The following is a 19,869-nucleotide window of genomic DNA, read 5'->3' as shown; positions in this document are numbered from 1 at the left end:
AATTTCAGTTATACAAAATTATGTGCGAACCCTGCTACTTTCTTTGTGCCCTTGCTGTCAAGTACATTGCTGTTATTTAATGGTATCTGCAGAACAAGTATAGGCTGGAATTGTCTAAAAATAATTAAGAAAAGGACTACTTAGTATGCAAGGGTTCATGCTTACATTATTCACTCTGCAAACTTTTGCCTTTTATGTGTTTACAAGATTCTTTGTTGATAAGTAAAAAAGAACTGAAATACAGATGACAAACTGTATTTTCACAGTAAGTTTTCTACTTGCAGTTTATTTTTCCTCAGTTTTGAAGGATACTTTGGTGAATGGAGAATCATATCAAATTAGGCAAGAACTGTAATAGCAATCAAAATGTTTTAAACGTTGTTGTATTTGGAAATGTATACTGCAGTCTTGCTACCATGCACATTAGAGATGTTTGTTTATCCACAGAATTTTGACTGGCTAAAAACGTACAGCTGGACCTTCATTTGGTATAAGCTATGGTCATAATATTGAAACTAACAGAACAAAGTTGATTTTCACCAGCTGATGATTTGACCAATGTTTACTTAGTTCATTCTCTCCTAAAGTTGATCTGCATCTTTCCTGAACCTCAATCCTATCCTGCTGTACAAGTTTGTTACTTAAAAGCCAAGAAAGCTCAAATCCAGCTCTCAGAGTAGTGAGGCCTGAAAAGCAGCAGCTGTAGTGGCAATATGACAAGACAGGGGAGTAGACAACAGAGAGGACCACAAAATCTTTTACATGTGGGGGCAGACAGCGGTACAAGGTGTGCAGGAGCACAGAAGACACTGGGTAGGTAGGCCAGAATCAAGAAAAAGATGTCAGTGGATCTGTGAACTATGCACATTCCAGTGAGCAGGCCTCTCATCTCGTACAGCTTATGAGATTGGCTTTATCCACACGAAAAGCTTCGTTTCGACTCCTTCTCCTGGATTACAGAGGAGATGCCATTCCACAGTGCTGCAAGTGGCCCTTATCCAATGCCCTTTTAGTTAGATTTAGTTTACAGAATAAAAATATAGCCTTAAAAATCCAGAGGAGAAAACACTCTGGGCACTAAGTTCTGGAATCACAAGATATCCTTAAATACAAACAACCAAAACCAAAAAGGTGAGATGGACTATTTGCTTCAGGTTTTTTTCTCCAAAAAACAYAATGCTTGTCAAAAGGTGGACTTTCAGGGAAACAGGGATGGAAATTTTGACACAAATTTCAAGGCTATTCAAAAGAAGTTATCCCTTCTCAGCTTTGCTCCCACATGAGAATAAAGAGTAAAGAGTATCAAAACTTTTTTGAATTGCAAGATATAACTATTTTTTTACTTTTAAAACAGTATTTTTCAGCTTCTCACTCAAAATATTTCTCCTTCATAATTCGGGGGGGAGGGTTGTTTGTTTTTGTTTTAGAAAACAGATTTAGAAAGGATTAAATAACCCACAGGCAAAGTATCTCATTTCAGATTAACTCGAAACATCTTTTTTCATTCCTCCTGCCTCTCCCCCCAACCTGAAGCTTATTCTGGTTCATCTTGAAATGAATTTTGTTTCTGATTTTTCACCAAACTGAAAAATCCACTATTCATCCAGCTCTACCAACAGAAAGACCTTGTACAGAAAAATATGTATTAAAAGATTGGCTATGAAACTCTTACTACTACTACAGTCAGGCTGATAGAAGCAGAGCTTGTGAAAGCCTCGTGATACCGGGCAGGAGTCTATCTTTGCTGGCGCCTTTGCCTAGCCCTCTGCCTGAGCCGCCGAACTGACAGACTAATTGGCTGCTTCCCAAACTTCCTCATGATTTCCTTGATCCTTGCAAGATTGGTTTTGGAGATTGTGAAGTCGCACTGAGTAGCTCCCATGTCATAGCCAACTTCACAGGTCTTGGTGGCTGCAGTATAGCCCTCTGCTTTCACGCCAACCACATAGTCTCCAGGGTTGAGAAGACGCCAGTAATCCCCATCGCTTCCTATTAGAAAAATCAGAAGAGACAGTTTTCAGAACAGTGCTTTCGGTGCCTGCAGTGCAAACCATTACCTAACACAGTCCTGACCTGAGCAGTTAGGTACGTACACGCCGCTTGGCTAGCTGAACGGGACCTCCTACTCTTTCTAAACGACGCACGCTGGGGTGCCATGTCAGATTCCACACTCTACTTCCCCTGCATCCCTCCTTCACAGCAACCCACAGATCACCTCGTGGACAACCTGACTCATGGCACCCCTGAGGCAGTCACAGAAACCAGAGGGGCGTAAAAAGTTTAGGATAATCTAGTGAAGCCCACTCCCCAGCTGCAGAGGATGGGATGCACCATGGGATGCACCCCAAGCTGTGTGTCACCTAAAAATCCCTCTTCTGATGCTCCGATAGCTTTCCAGCTACTGTGAGAGGACTTAAAAGTTGGAAGAGAGCAGAGTCCTAAAGTATTTGGTCGACAGTGCCCCATTTCTCATTAAAAAAAATGGGAAAAACATTTTCCTCATTCTGCATTTGTTTTTATGACTTAAAAAGGAACGTTCTTGGTTCAAGGGCAAGACATAATGTGGACCGGCACCATGGACCTGGCTATTTGCAAATGTAACTAGCTCTTTCAAAATACAAATGCAGCATCCACTTGCTAAGCAATAGAAAGAAAAATGCCATCTTGAAAAGCTATTATTACTTTTATTTCCTGTCTCACCATTCTGTAACTTTAAATAACAATCCTACTTCCCCCAAATAATTGTCTGGACAGGTAAAATACATATGGGGCAATATGAAGTACTGGATCAAAATCAAGCAAAAAAAAAAATCAATATGTGTGTGCAAGCATGGGGAAGAAACACAAAAAAGGGCTAAAAGAATGGTCTATAATAATCTGGAAGGACACTGTTCACAGGACACTATTCCCAGGGTAAAGTCGAGGAAGGTGTTGATGTGCGAGTATGAAAAGGCCTACACGGATCAGATCGCAGCACTGATAGCAACCCGGCATCCTCTTAGCAGGAGGTTGGCACCAAGGTTGCCACGTATCACGTACACCCTTCCTTCTCCTGTTAACCCAGCAGAAAAACATACCGTGAATATGTATTTCAAACTTACATTCAAAATGACAAAAAGTGGACAATGGACTTGAATCTGGCCTAAGATTTCTGTAGGCTGAAGTCAGCAAAATCCTGAGGCAAGGGGTCCCCTTGTAACAGTAGGTAATTGCTGAAGGGTATAAAAGATCTGCTCAAAAGCTAATTTGTCATTGCCAATCAGGAGGAACCCAGAGACACAGGGGACCTGTGTTACACAAGCGATCCTGGCCAGACCACTTGGACACACATGTTCTGGTGCTTTTGAGTGTGCCAGTGTGAGTAAATGCATAACATCGATGCAAAGAGCTAGATATTAAATTGTTAGCAGGATGCACTTTATTTACCTCCTTTCAATTTACACATAACTAGACATTAGTTCCTCTGTCAGCTGTCATTACCCAGCATTTAATACCAGACTAAAAGGGTTTTTTTGAAAATCATGTTAAATGGAGTAGGTAAAAAAATTCAGAGCAGATGGCAAGAGAAACAAAATTAAAGATACAGATAAATTTAGTAAATAATATGTTTACTAAAACAATAGGCTCCAGTTGCAGCAGGCTGGAGGCAGACAACATCTATCTCCACCTATTGGGTCTGGAAAAGAATTGCCATGTCCACTCAGATAAAATGACAATGTATAATAATAAAAAGATAGTATATTATAAATTAAATACAAGCATCAGTACACTCCATAAAACACTTCAATTAAGAGGAATACTCCCTGAGCCTGATAGGCTAGATCCTAAGTTAGAATGAAGAGACACATTTAAACTTAAACAAACCAAATGTCATGAATTTAAATACATAAGGAAAATCTGTCTTAATGTTCTGTTACCTACAAAAAGCTCTCCAGGAAAGTTTGCCATAGTGCTGCATGCCCGACACATGTAAGAACATTTACTTAAGTTTTCTCTACAGAACAAGCAGCCAGCAATAAAACCGAATAGTTATAACATTAGAAATATGATTAGGCAAGACTAATGTTATGAAATGTTACTACCCCAGAGCTCCAGCACTGCAAAAATGAGCAGCTGGTAGATGGTAAATATGACCCTCTGCCAAGGATTCAAATGGCATGCGTGAAAAGAAACTGTGCTCAGAAAGATGCCGCTAGAGTTCAGTCTCCCTGGCACCTCTGAAGATGGCACCCCATCTTGCTCAAGGCTTTCCTGATCTCAGGATTATGGTGTGCCTCCACACAAACTCTGGCGTATACGTGCTGTCTCAGGAACAAAGAGGGGACCCATCTGATATAGGGAGGCTGTCACACCGATAGCCTGAATTAGAAGTATTTACTAACTCCTTTCAGTCTCAGTAATGGAAAGTCCACTGACCACTGCTAGGGGGAGCGAGAAGGCAACCCAGATAACTGTCTTTGCAAAATGAGAAAAATGGGTGTCCAGGTGCATTTGTTCATCCAATTGATTAACTTTTTTCCAAAGGTTATCTTACAGAATATAGTTCACATCTAACCGTAATACCATGTAATCACTCTAACTAAATCAATAGTTACATCTGCATCAGGAGAAAATGGAATAATCTTCCACAAAGCCCTTACTCTCAACAGAATCAATGATTTCAATTAGCCTATTAATATTATCAGCTTAGCGTCAACAGTCTCTTTTTCCCATAAGAAATATTGTACTTCCAAGAGAAAGTAACAAAAGCGCTTTCTGTGCAATTCTTTTGTGCACAGACAGAAGCAGAAAAATTTTCAGAAACAAATAAATGTTAAGGCTTTTACAGACAATTTTTGTCTGCTTTACAGGGTAGTTGACCACATTAACCATTGACCATAAAGAAACAGCAGTTACTTTATAGCCCAACTCACTTTAAACAAAAGTTATATGAATAAAGAAAATGGCCATAATTCTTCTTCCACTTAAACTATTTTTTATCAAGGGAAATCAGCTGTTTTTATATGGCTGCATTTTTCATCTAAAAAGGTATAAATGAAAGGAGAATGCTGACAATTTGCCTTCCTCCTGTGGAGTTATATACGCCATTTCAGCTTTTTGGCTCCAACATAAATTTTCCAATTTCAAAGACTAATGACATATACATCATTATCTATATAAAACAAGATAGAATTTTTATGTTCCCATTTATAAAGTGATTCCCAAGCATAGTTTCAACTTTAACATTTCTTATTTAAAGAAACAAACAGACAAAAAAAAGGAAACGGGTGCTTTTATTTTTACTAACAATTGTAGATGGCCTTCAGCCACGAAAGCTCAGTTCTAAATCTAGATTTGAATAATTCCAAGTTTCCTGAGTGTTACAGGGTGGATTCTAGGATTTTGAACAGTCAGTTATTACCTGTGCCACCATGACTCCTTTCCATATGCATGTGAATTTGCTGTCATTTAAAGAGATTTTTCTTTCATGAGGCAATCCAGTATAGTGAGAGTTGGAGATTAATCACCTACTCCGTTTATTTGGTCTCAACCAGAGTAATACAGTAATTCTGTTACCAGAGTAATACAACCTACAGTTTATGGCAGCCTTCCAAAATAGGGAAAAACAGCTGATTACTTTTATTCCTGTTATCATTTCCCACTGGTCCCATTTTGAAATATTTAAGGAAGAATCATTATTGCCTTATTAAATATCTGTCATTCAATGTTTTCTTTTACAATAGACACAGTAGCACTGAAATAAAATTAATTGTAAACTAAGTTAGATATTTCAAGATTTATTATCAGCTCAAATAATCAACTGTAGCAAACATTAAAGATTTGGAAGTCTCTTGTCTAAAGATCCATGCTATTCCATAAATCAAAATCAGCTAAGATGCTAAAGCACGACCTACTGTACCTCACTTGCTATGCAGCCAATGAAAGACCCAGAATGCAAGCTAGGGTATAAACAAACATAAAATCAGTGTCCTTGTTTCTAATATTAAACCAACCCTGGAATATACAGCAATATGATTTGCTTGATTATTCACCATGCTGTTACCTTTCCCTAAACATCCAACAGACATCTTATTATCCTTGTGCCACCATCACTTGGAGTGTCGGGCAGTTACATGACACTCGTCGTTACAGCCCATTCGCTGTCTCTCAAGTGACAGCGCTCACAAGCACATTGACTGTGTGTGTCTTAAGCACCTACACAAACACAGTGGGTGTTGGCCAACATCCAGGCCCCCACCTACAACAATTATACTGGTATTACTATCAGTTTTATAGCTACTAGTATCTATTCAAAGCAGTACTTTAAACATGGCACTGAAGTGCCATAACTACTTTCCAGGCCTTTAAATAGACCTGGAGTTTACACTGAATGTACTTTACCCATATCTAGGTATAGATCAAGACTGTACAAACATGATAAATACCCATTTGTGCATTTTTTTAAAACTATAAATATTGAAAAGTAATTCTCTGGGCTGAAATCTTTCATAACATTGTGATGCTCTGCAGGAGACTCGTAAGAGTGTGAAACTCCCCCTTTCCCATAATAGCTGTTCCTCTTCTGGACAAATCTCTAAGTCAAAACTCTAACACATTTAAATTCTCTGAACAGTTAACAGTCACAGAAGCACTCTTCATACAGCAAGGTATAGCTACAGTTTCATTAATCAGTGCTATAATCATTCTGGGTTAGATTCTCATTATTTTTACATAGTAAAGGGGGAAATAAGGATTCTTTTCTTTCTTAACATGGCCTTACTCAGCCTATTGGTGTTGGGCAGATACAAGGCTGCTTCCTCAATACTGTAATACAAGTGGGAGGAAGAGAGGGCAGGAAGGAGAAACCCTAGTTCTGTTCTGTTCTTTTTGTCTAAGCAGCTGCTCCATGGAAAGCAGTGACTCCCTCCTCATGTACCACTCCTTCTGCAATGTGCTCTCTGGACTTTACACTACCTGTTGACTTTTCCTCAGAGAAGACTTCAAAGTGGCAATGTAGTTCTGTTTTTCCCTTTCTTTAAAAAAAAAAAAAAAATCTGTTCATTTGCACTGACATTTTATTTTTTACCTGTGCGAATGTCATGGTTAACACCTTCTACCGAAATAATGGCATTTGGAATTCCCTTTCCATGTATATCTTTTACGACACCTTTGATGCCCCGATGGGCCTATTGAAAGAATAAACAAACATTATACAACAATAGCCAGTAATATCATTAGTAGGATACAGCAAATCATTAATTCCATGTGGGAATTAAGTTTATTCTGCTCCTACTTCATAGTTCATACAATTTTGAAATATCATTATGAAATACTATTAACCTACCAGGCATTAGCTAGTTTTGTATTAGCTTACAAATTCTTTTAGCATTCCCAGAGCATCAAGTTCAAAAGACAGACAGAGAAAACAAACAGATACAGCAGCAGATGTAAGGGTTTTTCAGTTAGTCATTTCTAGAAAGCTCTGCATGCACGTAAAATTTTAACAAGCTTCATTATTTTGTCCTCTTAAGTTAAAACAGCCTGATAGAAGTGATATGCCATTATTTCTTATAGGTAAGGTTTCTATCACAAATACCAAAAATCATGTAATTTCTATCATTTAAACCGCAAATCATTAGTGAAGCCTCTCTTTGTAAAGCTTTTCAGGCTGACCGGAACATTAGGCCTGTGAACCACAAGGATTATATGGCAGAATTGCACTGTAGAGACCATTTCTGATTTTCATAGAAGTGATGGTAACAGTTGAAATATTTGCACAAAGCAGCCTAGCTTCTAATTCATGGGGATACATTGTAGAAAACGAAGCATAAAAGCTATGCTTGGCTTTTAGAAGCCATCTAGCAGGTTTTCACAGAAATTTCTACCAGACCAAAGGAAGAAAAATAATTACAGTCATGAAAGAAATATATCAGAAACCTTTGGACTGCTTTGAAAACCTCAGTGACAGTGTTTGTACAGCATGAAAGGCAAAGGCTAAATCTTCTCTAAAACAATAAGGGGTGATTCAGCTACGTGGTGCTAAATTCGTTTCTGCTCTGCGGGAACAGCCTGCAGAATGTCAACAGCGTCTAGGAGAAGCCTCCACAAGCAACGTGGCTCCTCCAGGTTATAGCCCTACCAAAAGCAAAACATGGGTGGTCACAGCAAACTCAGGGAGAGCCAGAGCTTCACAGTCAGAAAGGATTCAATAAGTTATTCAGAAGTTATTCTTCTGTCGAATACCTGTTCCATAAAGACTATCAGAGATTCGCGGTTGTTTTCCCATTCTTCAGGTAACTCACTCTCGTGGGGATACTTGTCACAGCCTACATAGATGGATAGCTCAAAGCAGTTTGTGTGCAGGTAGCTAAAGTCATTTATGCCTGTCAATAGGAGAAGAAAAGAAATAATTATATATCCTCGTTCAATCTATTGATCAGATCATTTCATGCAAAGTAAATAACAGAAATTGAATATTTATCTAGCTGACTCAATCAGCAGATCTAACAGGGAAATACTTTTTAAAGAATGCCATGTCTCCTCTAACAAAGCACCGTGGGTAACCTCAGGGCCATGCATTTAACAAAACAAGAGTTTTTAAAGGCAGAGTCCCACCCATGTTTCTAAAACAGAGCACACAAGACTGCAGTGTGACAGCATCGGCCACTGTGTCACCTTTCCACTAGTCACCCCAGCATCACATCTCCGATTTCCTTCAGTGCAAAGAACAGTGCCATTCTGCCACCACAAAACTTAAAGGAATTAGGGCTCTGGCAGAAAAAAGAAAAAACCCTCGTTCTAGATGAGTCTCTGTGATATTGATGGGAAATACAGAGGCACATCAGGATGACATTAGGTGAGAAGGTCTCTCTTTGCAGTGAAAAGCTTGTGCTCCACCTTTAAAGGAAGTGCTGAGCCTCGTGAAGCCTGGACACATTCCCAGAGAGCAGCTGTTGCCATGAAGGTCCGCTTTGGCTTTCAGCTGAGCTGAGGACTCTGCCCCTCTCTGCTGCAGCGCTGGGCACAGCAATGCCGGGGTGCCACCGGTGGGCCGAACGGCCCCCCACCTCGGCCCCAGCCAGGTAGCAGCCACAAAACATAGACAGTTTGGCATGCAACACCTTGTCTCCCAAGTGGAGGCTACCAACAGGAATAAATAATGCTAGCACCCACACAGCAGATTGACTGCCAATTCAATCACAAGCGCGGTTCAAGGTCTAGCTTCCAAACTCTGCTCTTATTTTTACTGGAATAACTCTGGCTTCACAGGTACTGCAGTTTATGCCCACAAAACTCCAAGGGCAGAACCCTTCTTATGCATTAACAGCTGAAGAGGCAATGACTGAACTCCCTTCTCTTTTTCTGCATATAGCTYTCCACATTATCGGTTTCACAGAAACAAACTACTGACCTGGTTTCCAGCCGAGAGAAGGAAACCTCAGCACATTTTCCTAGAGCAGTACCCGAATGACTGCCCTGGGTAGAAACGGGATGGTGTACATTAGCCTGCATGGGTGTAGAGCAATTAACCTAATTTATCCAACACTAAAGGCCAGGATGCAAAGTATCGTGCACACAATGATTGCTACTTAGAAACAGTTATCAGAGCAGCTGATGCAATAAATAGTTTTCTCAGACCAAATTATTTTCCCACTCCAGTAATAAAAGTGATAGGAGATGCAGAAAAATCAAGACAGTAAAAATTCTTATAATATGGTGTCTGTTAGTTTGTAAGCAATGAAAGGACATATTCTGTTTCTCCCTGTTACAGCTCTGCAGAAGATTGGAATCAACACCATTGTTCTGCAATAGGGATTTCTGTCAGAAATATGCTGTAATCAAAAAATAGGAGCTTTAATGCCTCTGACCTTTGAAGAACCGCAGTTTAAACTACATTACAGAGATAGCTGTGTTCTTTACAAAGCCCAGGCCCTGACACTTCTGAGCGCTAGGGAAGATTTTATTTAGATACAGATCTCTGAAACATTTCTATTTTTCATGTTTCTCTCCCGATTCTCAAAATTATTTTCCTTTGGGGAATTCCATTTATCAGTTCTCCACAATCACACAGATAACATGTTATAGTAGATGAATGCTGGAGGAATAAACGATAGGAGTTTCTTTCTTATCATCCACCTACACTTATAATTAAAAAAAAAACTTGAAAAATTGCTTATTAATTATCATTAATTATTGTATTTTACAATGGCAAAGTTAGCATGAAATACACTCACTAAGTATTTCTGATTGAAAGGAGTTAAAATAAAAAATCTAGGCCTGTCGAATTACCATACAGCAGTAGCCAAGGATTTAATGAGCCCTCAGTGCCTTCTGGATGCAGAGCAGGAGGATTATATAATACAGATGTTGAGCTTTTCACATTTGTTGATGGGGAAAGACTAAAATATCAGACTATGGCATATGCTACTCTGCATAAATGTGCTTCCCTTCCATTTGAGAAACAGTCACAAATATTTTCTCTTCACATACTATATTGCATCCTGATTAATCTATTGTGAAATGTTTTGTGATATGCAGTAATTGCTCTGTTTTAATACAAGTATTTAAGAAAATGGTTTAACGTTGCCAAGAGCAACTGTCCCCATAGTGTGTGAACAGGCAAATCCAGCCTTGAAAACACTGGGAATAAAAAGAAAAAATTCATACATTGTTTGCCTGTGTGCAGTTCACCCAGTACAGCAATGTTATATTTAAAATTATTGAAGAATTTGCACTCATTGCAGTCCAGAATATGTGCAGAAAACAGCATGGCTGAATTTCAAAGGTATATAGAGGTGTTTGATATCTGTGGAAGATATTTGTGGTGCACACACTTCTCCAGGAACACTCTGGTGCTGAAAAGGGGTCAAAACACTCCCTTATAAATCTTCTCAGGCAAGAGTAGTGAAAGGTTTATATGGATTATCACTGCAAGGAAATGCAGCAGGTGGGAGAGGATAGAGAGGATGGACAACTTCAAACTTTTCTTTGTCGAGTAGGTACCCAAAATGAAGGAAAGCTTTCTACAAACAATATATTGGTGTATCACTTTGAGTGCAGACATTAAGCAGCTGTTTAGGAGAAGAAAGACTGTTACACATCAAGCTAAAGGTTAAATAAACAGAAAAGAAAAAGATTAATGACGTATATAATTAGATATAAATAGTTAAGGCATTATAGAGGGAAAGAAATAGAAGTAATATCAGAGCACTTCTTTGCCACCAAATGTGAAGATACTGGAATCATGTTTGGACAACCCTTTACAATGTAATGTGCCAGTGGTTAACTTGCTATCAGTTGTTAAAAAAAGGTATGTATTTATATATATGCATATATACATATGTACATATCTTTTTTCTCCTTACCATACAAATCATTCCCTTCCATTTCTCTAAGCAGATGAGCAGGAGTTTCTTGTTTTCCAAGAAACTGTACCCAAGCTCTCCTTGTTTTCATTGTTACAGACACTTCAGCATAACATTTTTGACATGATCTAAAACCCATTAAAATTATAAGAAAATTCCCAGCAATTTTAATGACTTTTGGTACAAATTCTGCCTCTCACAGAGAAATAAATACCGTACACACAGAAAGCACAGATTACAAAAAGGTGTGATTTCACAGAAGTCAGAGGAGAAAGTCATGGTGAGGGGCCTGGAAGGATTTGTCTGAAATCATCCTGCCTGTCTGAAACCATATCATTCGAGGTTTAGTATAGAATCCAAGGTGTAAAGTATGAAGGTAAAAACAGTATTCTAGCGATTCTCAAACACAATTTTGGAAGTTTTATTATAATGGCAGAAAGCAGCATGTAAAATGTAATGAGAAACATCACAAAGCAATAAAACAAATCAGATGAACCAAATTCAATATATAATTGTTACTAAGAAACCAAGTTACTACTCAGCATCTATATTGTAGAGCATTACTTAATGTAATTTAATGTGTATCTGTTAGTGACATGGCCAGTGTCATCTTTTTTGGATCGATTCATAATCGTGTTTCTATAGCACTTAGGAAAATTAAACTCATAAATTAAATAATTAAGCAGTCAAGTTAGCATTCTGAGTTTTTCAGAATTTGCAGAATGCATAGAAATGTATTGTCAGGCGTTGGGCTTGTGATCCAAGCCGTTCAATCTCATTTCCCTTGGATTAAACCCAGCACTTTTTTAACCTAGTGAAAAAATATTTGAAAAGAAAATTTAATTCCTGGCTCTAGCCTCTAAAAGCTGGCCATCATTAACTTTACATAGGCCAACATAAAAGCAGTAAAAGCTGTGTCCAAAATTTGGAAATGTTTATGCAGTGAAATGACCTGCAAATTACAAACAAGAGCTAGCTCTAAAAAAAAATTGGTCTGCACAGTCACTTACTTTCATCTATCTACCATTATTGCTGCAGTTGTTGTTCCTATTGTCACTCAACTGATGGCAGACACACAGCTCGTTTCTTTATTTCACAGAATACGCTAACTGATGAACGTACAAGAAACAGGTTTTGAGAACTGTGATGAATCAGCAGAGTGCCCATTCCAAGTCTGCTTGATTGCTTAAGAACGCGCACATAGAGATGATGGGGCCTATTGCTGATAAAAGTGTGCTTCTAATTGGGCTTCCCTGGAAACTGATGCTCCGTCTGCACTACAGGACACAGCTTCCCTTTCACTCTGTTTGACAGGGTGACAGGCTTGGGCACACGGTGAATGACGCAGCCAGTAATTTATTCTGGCAGCAGAAATGCCTACAGAGCCAATTCAAAATTTAAGTGTGAGCGTGTTCAGGCCTTTTAAAAGCAGGACAGTAGCAGGCAAGCAGCAGCATTCTGTGGCATGTTCTTACAACTTGAAGTGAATGTGATTGGGGGCTGATCTGCTACTGAATTGTGAGCAGGATCTGAAATCAAGATTTTCTTATCTGAGGGCCACTGGAGTCTCTCCCTAGCCTCCTTGGCCAGTTTAGGAGCCATTATTTAAATCCTGGCATTGCTTACTTCCGCTGTTTGTCTGCAATATTTTCTGTTGGTACCTTCTGAGATGGCTAAGGCTGACAGATTCCCTCCTTCTAGTGGTTTTGGACTGGCTTGTTCTTTTGAATCAGCTTGGATGCTGGCCAAGATTATCTGGCACATGGTATGTTTTATTTGCAACAGTCTTAAATGCATGGAATAACTAATGCATTGCATGTGCACTTTTGAAAACATCAGTAGTAAACAAAAAAGCTACTGGGCACTTCTGACAAGTTCTGTCAGTCTGCTGATACCTGACGAAATGCAACAAAGGAGACTTTCAGAAGGGGGAATAGTCTTCTCAGTGTTCATGTTTACTACCATGACCACTGCGGCGTATACGAGGCAGGTACGGCATTATCATATTTAACAGGGTAACGCTAGAGTGAATCACAGGGAAAGTTTCTACAGACACTTACTTCCAGCCACCGTATGCCATGAGGCCCCATTAACAGTGCCATCTTCCTTCTGGAAATCCTCGGTGTGACATGCTCTCCTTCTAGCATCTGTCATCAGCCGGTGAGTGGAGGCGTAGGAGTATGCAAGCCAGCGAAAGACATGGTCATCTGGGGTAGCTGTATAATCCTGGGTTTTCCACATAGAACGTACCATGTCATAGGGGTATGCGACCACCAATTCTCCTCCCTGTAAATTGCCACCCAGCACAAAAGGAATTTTTTCCATCCATGCTATTATTGCTCGTGTCTCAACCGCCACCTAGGAAGAAAGGAAACAACGGCTTTGTTTGGAGCAGTGAAATCTGATGATCTTCCTTCGTAGTTAGATGAGACAAAGGTGTCCCACTGGGAGTTGTTTAACTTGGAGTGTGCAGCCAGCACAAGAAATGTTGTCAAGGAGAAAGGCTTCTTTAAATCATGGTGGCTGCTAGCAGCGTTTTGGAGGCCACCAACAACCCATAAAAAGTAACACAACCTTAATGTTTGTGATTTATGCAGGAATATTATTTTAATATAAGAATATCAAGAGAAAACCCATGAGAAATCTGTATGGCGGCTGGGTTTGCAAAGAGCTCATCTATGTTACAAACCTAGGGAGAAGTCTGATTAATAAACCCTGCAGTGGGTTTCTCTTTGTCTAATTGTCGCTTCCCAAAATTTGGGTATTAAGTCCTCTAGGCTCTCTCAGTACACCAGGGAGAAGAGGAGCCTTCATTAAGCAGTTCATTCCACTTAAGGGAAGCCTTTAAAATAAGTAGATGAATTGTACTTTTGTGGTGCCACTTTTATACAAGGAAGCCTAGACAATTAGACTAGATATGTAACTTCACCTACAAGTTGCTTATTTCTTGAGAAATTTTGTAAAGCTCACCCTTTCAGGCTGTCCCAGTCTTTTTGTTTTTCTCTGTTTGGAGCCAGTTTTACTTACTGTGGCATTTTCAGACAGGTACCAGTCTGGAATTGGAATGTGATGATTTGGAACTTTTCTTTTACTCTTCTGATCTTCAGACTCCCAGAGTAAAGAGTTTAAATCAGGGAAATTATTGTTGATATCAATGCCATCCTGTGTCCATCGTCCTAAAGACCAGCCCCCTAATTCTGAACCCTTAGAACAAAGGAAAAAAAAGGAATGGCCATTCAGAACGTGACAACCTGTGAGCCCTGAGCAAAGTGTTCTGAGGATCTGATACAGGATAATTCTATACAAGTTAAAAAAAAAAAAAAGGAGGAAGGGTGAGCTGTTTCATTAACTGAAATGAAGAATTGACTTTTCATTTTGTACGAAATCTTGAACAAGGTGAAGCAAAACAAAAAATTACCTGGGGTTAGCTGAAATACTCTGTTGTTTTACAGGTTTCTATTTAAGACTGTTTTTCCCCTCATTTGCAGTGGAGACGGTATGTATTCCTTTCATGGCTGAGAGTGTGGCTTTTGTATTCTAGACTGCTACTAGAGACTGCCCTGGAAGATTTTCCAGTGCATCTGACCACAGCCCCCGCAATTTTTCCTCCTGCATTTTTTTTTCTTCCAGACTGAATTTCTACAATGCCCAACATGTTATATTATCCCTAAGATGCACTATTAAATTTCAGCTGCAGAGGAATGCAAATTTTCATGTTCATAGTTTGGTTTGCTCAGACAAAACAGACTGCATGATTTTTCATTTCACATAACACTGCTCACATTGATCTGTACACAGCATGGTATGCTCTGGCAGTCTTAGGGACCCTCCTTTCTGCACATTTCGTCCTATTAGTCAGCATCACAAAGAATACGGTTTCTTACAGCTTTTTTCTGAGCAAGATGCTTCAGTGGCTTATGCTTGCTTTTCTGTGTTTATTTTTTACTTTATTCTGATTGCTTAAAAATGTGATCTTCAAAATGTAATGACAACAGAAGCATATTTCATTAATCTTATAGCACTAAACTAATTCCTTGATAGGTTGATAACCATATTACCGCTTCATATGCCTTGTCATATCCATCTGGGTTGACCGAAGGAAGGAGGTGAATTCTAGTATCCTCAATGAGATGTACAATGCGTGGGTTCCCAGCCAGATATTCCTGACACATGAACTGCATTAACAAAAGGATTAGCTCACGTCCAAGCACTTCATTCCCATGGGCTCCTGCAATGTACCGAAATTCTGGTTCACCTGTTGAAAACATATTGGACAGAAATGTAATCAGAGCAGCAAATCAAGGATGTAATCAAAATCCACTGCTGTCAGCAGGAAATGTTTCACCTAAACTAACATGGGTTGGAGAAACACCTTAACTGAACAAACAATAGCTGAAATTATAAGTTTACAAAAAACAAACATTCTTTTCTGTTGCTATTACATAAGAACTGGCTTATATACCGGTAATATTTGAAATTGCTGTACAAAGCTTCTCAGATACATTTTCCATTAACGCATTTTTTAATTACACTCAAAATTTCATCATAATACAGGTAGGTCTTAAAAGTTCTGTTAGTCTAAAAACAACATGACAAATCCCTTACAGGTAGTCTGTTAGGACAGATGTTAAGACTCTTAGAAGATAACAGTCAATGACTTTATATAATTGAACTCTGGCCTCAAATACTCCTTTCCCTTCCCTAACCAAAAACCAGGTCCGTATTTACTTGTCAAGATTATATTGAATACCATAGTATTTGCATTCAACTACTAAATACTTCAGAGCTGATTAGGAATGATGCTAGCTATTCAGAGAAGAGCATTCTATGGGACAACAGAATAATAACATTCTCAAACACCTGCTACAGCAGGCCAAAACTGTCCAGTGCACGGCTTGCGGCTGGATCCCACCTACCCGAACAGTTTGTCTAGCCCAGACTACATTCCTTGCAATTTCTCACTGCAGGATTCTCAGATGCTGGTAAGGTAGGGCAAGGCAGAACAGCTGAATGATGCTGGTGGTGCAGCTTGTTTCCTGCCACTCTCTTCCTCAGCGAACCCCAAGCAATCCCCTGGCACGCAAACGGAAAGCCATTCTCGAATGACTGCCAGCAGACAATGTGCAGCCATCGGTGTGGAAGATGTGTCTGGCCCAAACCCAGCCATGTAATGGGGGGTGAGAGGTTCAGAGAATGCAGTCTTCCAGTGTCCCCAGAAAAGGTTATGAAGCCTGTTCCAGGTAGAGAATGGGTAAATACTGCTGTTGAGCTAGTGCATGCTGCAACCAAACACTTTTTTCGTTTGAACATGACCATGGTCTTACTTGCAGTTCTTTGGCATTACCCAGATTAACCCATCTTTAAGGATATATTTTGGGAAATAGAGAACTAAAATGCCACTTAATGAATTAAGGAGTACACTAACTCACACAGGAAGACTCCAAGCTTCAGTATGCCTGCAAATCTATGTGTTGTCATTTTCTCTCAAAATCCCAAGCTCTATGTAAGTACCGACAAGCAGTCCCAGAAAATGAAGGCTGACCTACCAGGTTGCAGTAAACTCAAGTAACAATCATTGATCTGACTCTATATTGCTGGTCTAAGATCTACTGACAGAAGACAGAAATCTACTGACAGAAGACATCTAAACCACATGTAAAAATAGTCATGTAGCCCTCCATCACCTAGAGTAGAGAGATGTCTTTAGAATGCATCCCAGCACTCTTTCTTGGCCGGGAAAAACAAGTATTGGAGTATCCCTTTAGTGCAGCAAAACGTTATCTTCTTCTGTTCCCACAGTTGTGCTTGACAGTATCATAACGACATCTTTATTTGTCTCCACGGAAGGGCCAAAGACTGAATGGGTTTCTATGCTAGGTATTATATCACCATAGAAAATTGCATCCCCACACTGACCAGGGAAAAAATATTGGGAGATTTCATGTCTTTGCTTGCAATGCATACACCTCATGAAAAAATCAAATTTCCATCCAACTCTCTATAAATCCCCACACTAAAATCCATCCCCCAGAATTAAAATCCACTTCCGTTTTTTTTATTGTAAAGAATAAAGGTAATTATCATTAAAGAATTTGATCCTACATTCAAAATACCTTCTATTTGTGTTCACCCTCCTCTTCCCAATTTAGAAATATAGCATTAAAGTTCCTCCCACATACATTATAAATCATTGCTGCTGTGAATATAATTTCACCAGTGATAATTGCTGCGGATATACAGAATGAGGAGAAAAAAAGCCAAAGCCCAACACCCTCCAACAGATTTAATTACACTAAATCCTAACCAACTTCGTGTTCTCCTGGGTTGTCAGAAATCTCAACAGCATACAGCTTTAGTCCTTGGTTGCTTTTTCCAATATTGTAAATTCTTGTGATATTCGGGCACATTTTGTTCACAGTTTTCATCAACTGCCAGAGAAAAAATGGCATATAGTTAGGCAATGCATCATCAAAATATATCCAATATTAATTATTTCATTCCAAATTGGTCGTAGCGAAAGCTGATCATTTTCTTGTCTGTTCTGTTTACATTTTAATTGTAAAAACTTTATGTTTAAGTTAGGTGTTATGGCTATGCTACCACACAACATAATATTTGTTCAGCTAAAACAAGCTGAATGCTGCCTGCTGAAGTACCACAGTGTTGGTGAGGTTCAAAATCGTTCTTACATACGAGATATTTTTGTAGTAACACAAAATTAAGGACACAAGGGGGAAAGTCAAACAGGAATAATAATAATTAAAACAACAATCATCGGTTACATTTATGCCTATGCTACCAAGAGGTAGTAAAACAGAGGTTTTGAAAACATTGTGCAATGGAGGCTAATTTGCCACCTTTACATTTCTTTCAGCACACTCTGTGATTTAATAAACTTAAGTCACTTGAGATGACTTAGTGTGTTACAGGCATGGCAATGTCTCCCCAGACACACTCTGCCCAGTGAAGGAGATTTCTCTCTCCTTCACCTTATGTGGGGACTAGCCAAGAGATAAGGATATCATCCATTTAAACACTGTTGTCCTGAAGAACTCTGATTACACCTGCCATCTTTATTTAGGTAGAAACCAAGCCCAACCTTCTTGTATTACAATATGAAATCTCATACAGCAAAATCATTACGTTAGGCAGTATTGCTATGGTCAAAAGAGCAAGTGGGATGTCATCTGAAAGACTCCCATAAACATAGCAGGATACACTCCTTCAGTAAATAGCTAGTAAACCAGATTCCTCAGAATTTGCTTATCTTCTTTTAGCAAAAATAAAATCTATAATGGAAATGCCAACAACCTTAACTAATCCAGTCTGAGAACACACCTTTTGTCAAAATCTATTCTATTCATCATGTCTACAGACACGGCATGACACACCAAAATATAATTAAACAGCTCAATAAAGTGCATAATGAAGGTCATGGTAAGGGGTACAGTTCTGTTTAAATCCATGGAGTTATGCAGATGTTATCCTGATAAGGATATCTGGAACCTAAATTGCCCCACAAATGAACAAAAAAATCTTCAAATGTCAAATGTTAAAATTTACAAACATGACTGGCCAGAATTAGGATAATTTGCTCTATTTTCTCATGGTATGAAATGCAGACATCTGAATCAGGCTCCCTGAACATGAAGAAAATGTGTTAGCTGTCTGCAAACAGTCCTGCACATTTCTAAAGTTTATGCTCTACACCCCAACCCCTCTCCAACACATTTCAAACTAGGGTCAAGAACGATTACAGAAATTCTCTTAAAGGTCTTTTAAATATTGTCTTCTGAGCTGATACTTCCAATATCTACACTAAATTTATGCTGAAGGAAAAGGAATAGTTGAAGTAGACAAGCATTTATTTCATTTCCAGTGTAATATTGATAACACTATGTAAGCCACTAAAATTCATTCTGTACAACATTTTGGGTATAGAGTACTGATGTGCCTAAGTAACCCATCTGACAACATAGGAAAGATGACTTTGGTATTCTAAAATTTGTTTGTTGCAAATAGACCCTATGCTAAAGTGCTGTATGGCCATTTGAAACACTGATTTTGGCTTGGGTATTTGTATAGATTAAAGGAAACATACATCTGAAAATTTATGTGGTCTTAAAAAGAAGCTATTAAAAATAGGTTCAAATAATAAGAATTAATTTATCTGTCTTGGTTTTTTTTTTTCATTCGAAGGGATTAAAAAAGAAATAAGGATTTTACTGGAAATTGGAACCCTGGGGAATATTAATTAGACAGTCTTTTCATAAACAACGGTGCATACATTATTGAAGAAGTATTGTAGCATAACATAACTCTTTTCTCACACAGTGTTAATTTAGAAACAATACTGGATGATAACAAGGCTGATGATTTAAAAAATGCAATAATTAGATGTGTCCAATTTCCATGCTACCATTTAGCAAATCTAAGTGGAAACACAATTCACATTGGGAAGAACATCATTAAAATTCCACTCATAAAAGACTTCACTTCTATTTATAATCGTGTTGCAAAGAGA

General features: G+C 38.7%; 1 protein-coding gene across 1 annotated transcript in view; it reads right to left on the bottom strand.

Moving 5' to 3' along the window:
- Window positions 1–1,735: 1,735 nt before the first annotated feature.
- Window positions 1,736–19,869, bottom strand: part of CPXM2 (carboxypeptidase X, M14 family member 2) — an 80,564-nt gene continuing 62,430 nt past the window's right edge. Inside the window, exons 7-13 of the mRNA XM_026065669.1 lie at window positions 17,650–17,773; window positions 15,404–15,600; window positions 14,373–14,549; window positions 13,406–13,703; window positions 8,224–8,363; window positions 7,067–7,166; window positions 1,736–1,989 (exon numbers count right to left, since the gene is read on the bottom strand). Of these exons, the coding sequence (XP_025921454.1) occupies window positions 1,736–1,989; window positions 7,067–7,166; window positions 8,224–8,363; window positions 13,406–13,703; window positions 14,373–14,549; window positions 15,404–15,600; window positions 17,650–17,773 (1,290 nt within the window). The remainder of the gene's footprint in view (window positions 1,990–7,066; window positions 7,167–8,223; window positions 8,364–13,405; window positions 13,704–14,372; window positions 14,550–15,403; window positions 15,601–17,649; window positions 17,774–19,869) is intronic.

The sequence above is a fragment of the Apteryx rowi genome, unplaced genomic scaffold (genome assembly GCF_003343035.1).
Source record: "Apteryx rowi isolate R43461 unplaced genomic scaffold, aptRow1 scaffold_23, whole genome shotgun sequence".
In the NCBI taxonomy this organism is placed as follows: domain Eukaryota; kingdom Metazoa; phylum Chordata; class Aves; order Apterygiformes; family Apterygidae; genus Apteryx; species Apteryx rowi.
The sequence above is the reverse complement of the archived record's forward strand: the minus strand, read 5'-3'. Positions and strand labels throughout refer to the sequence as shown.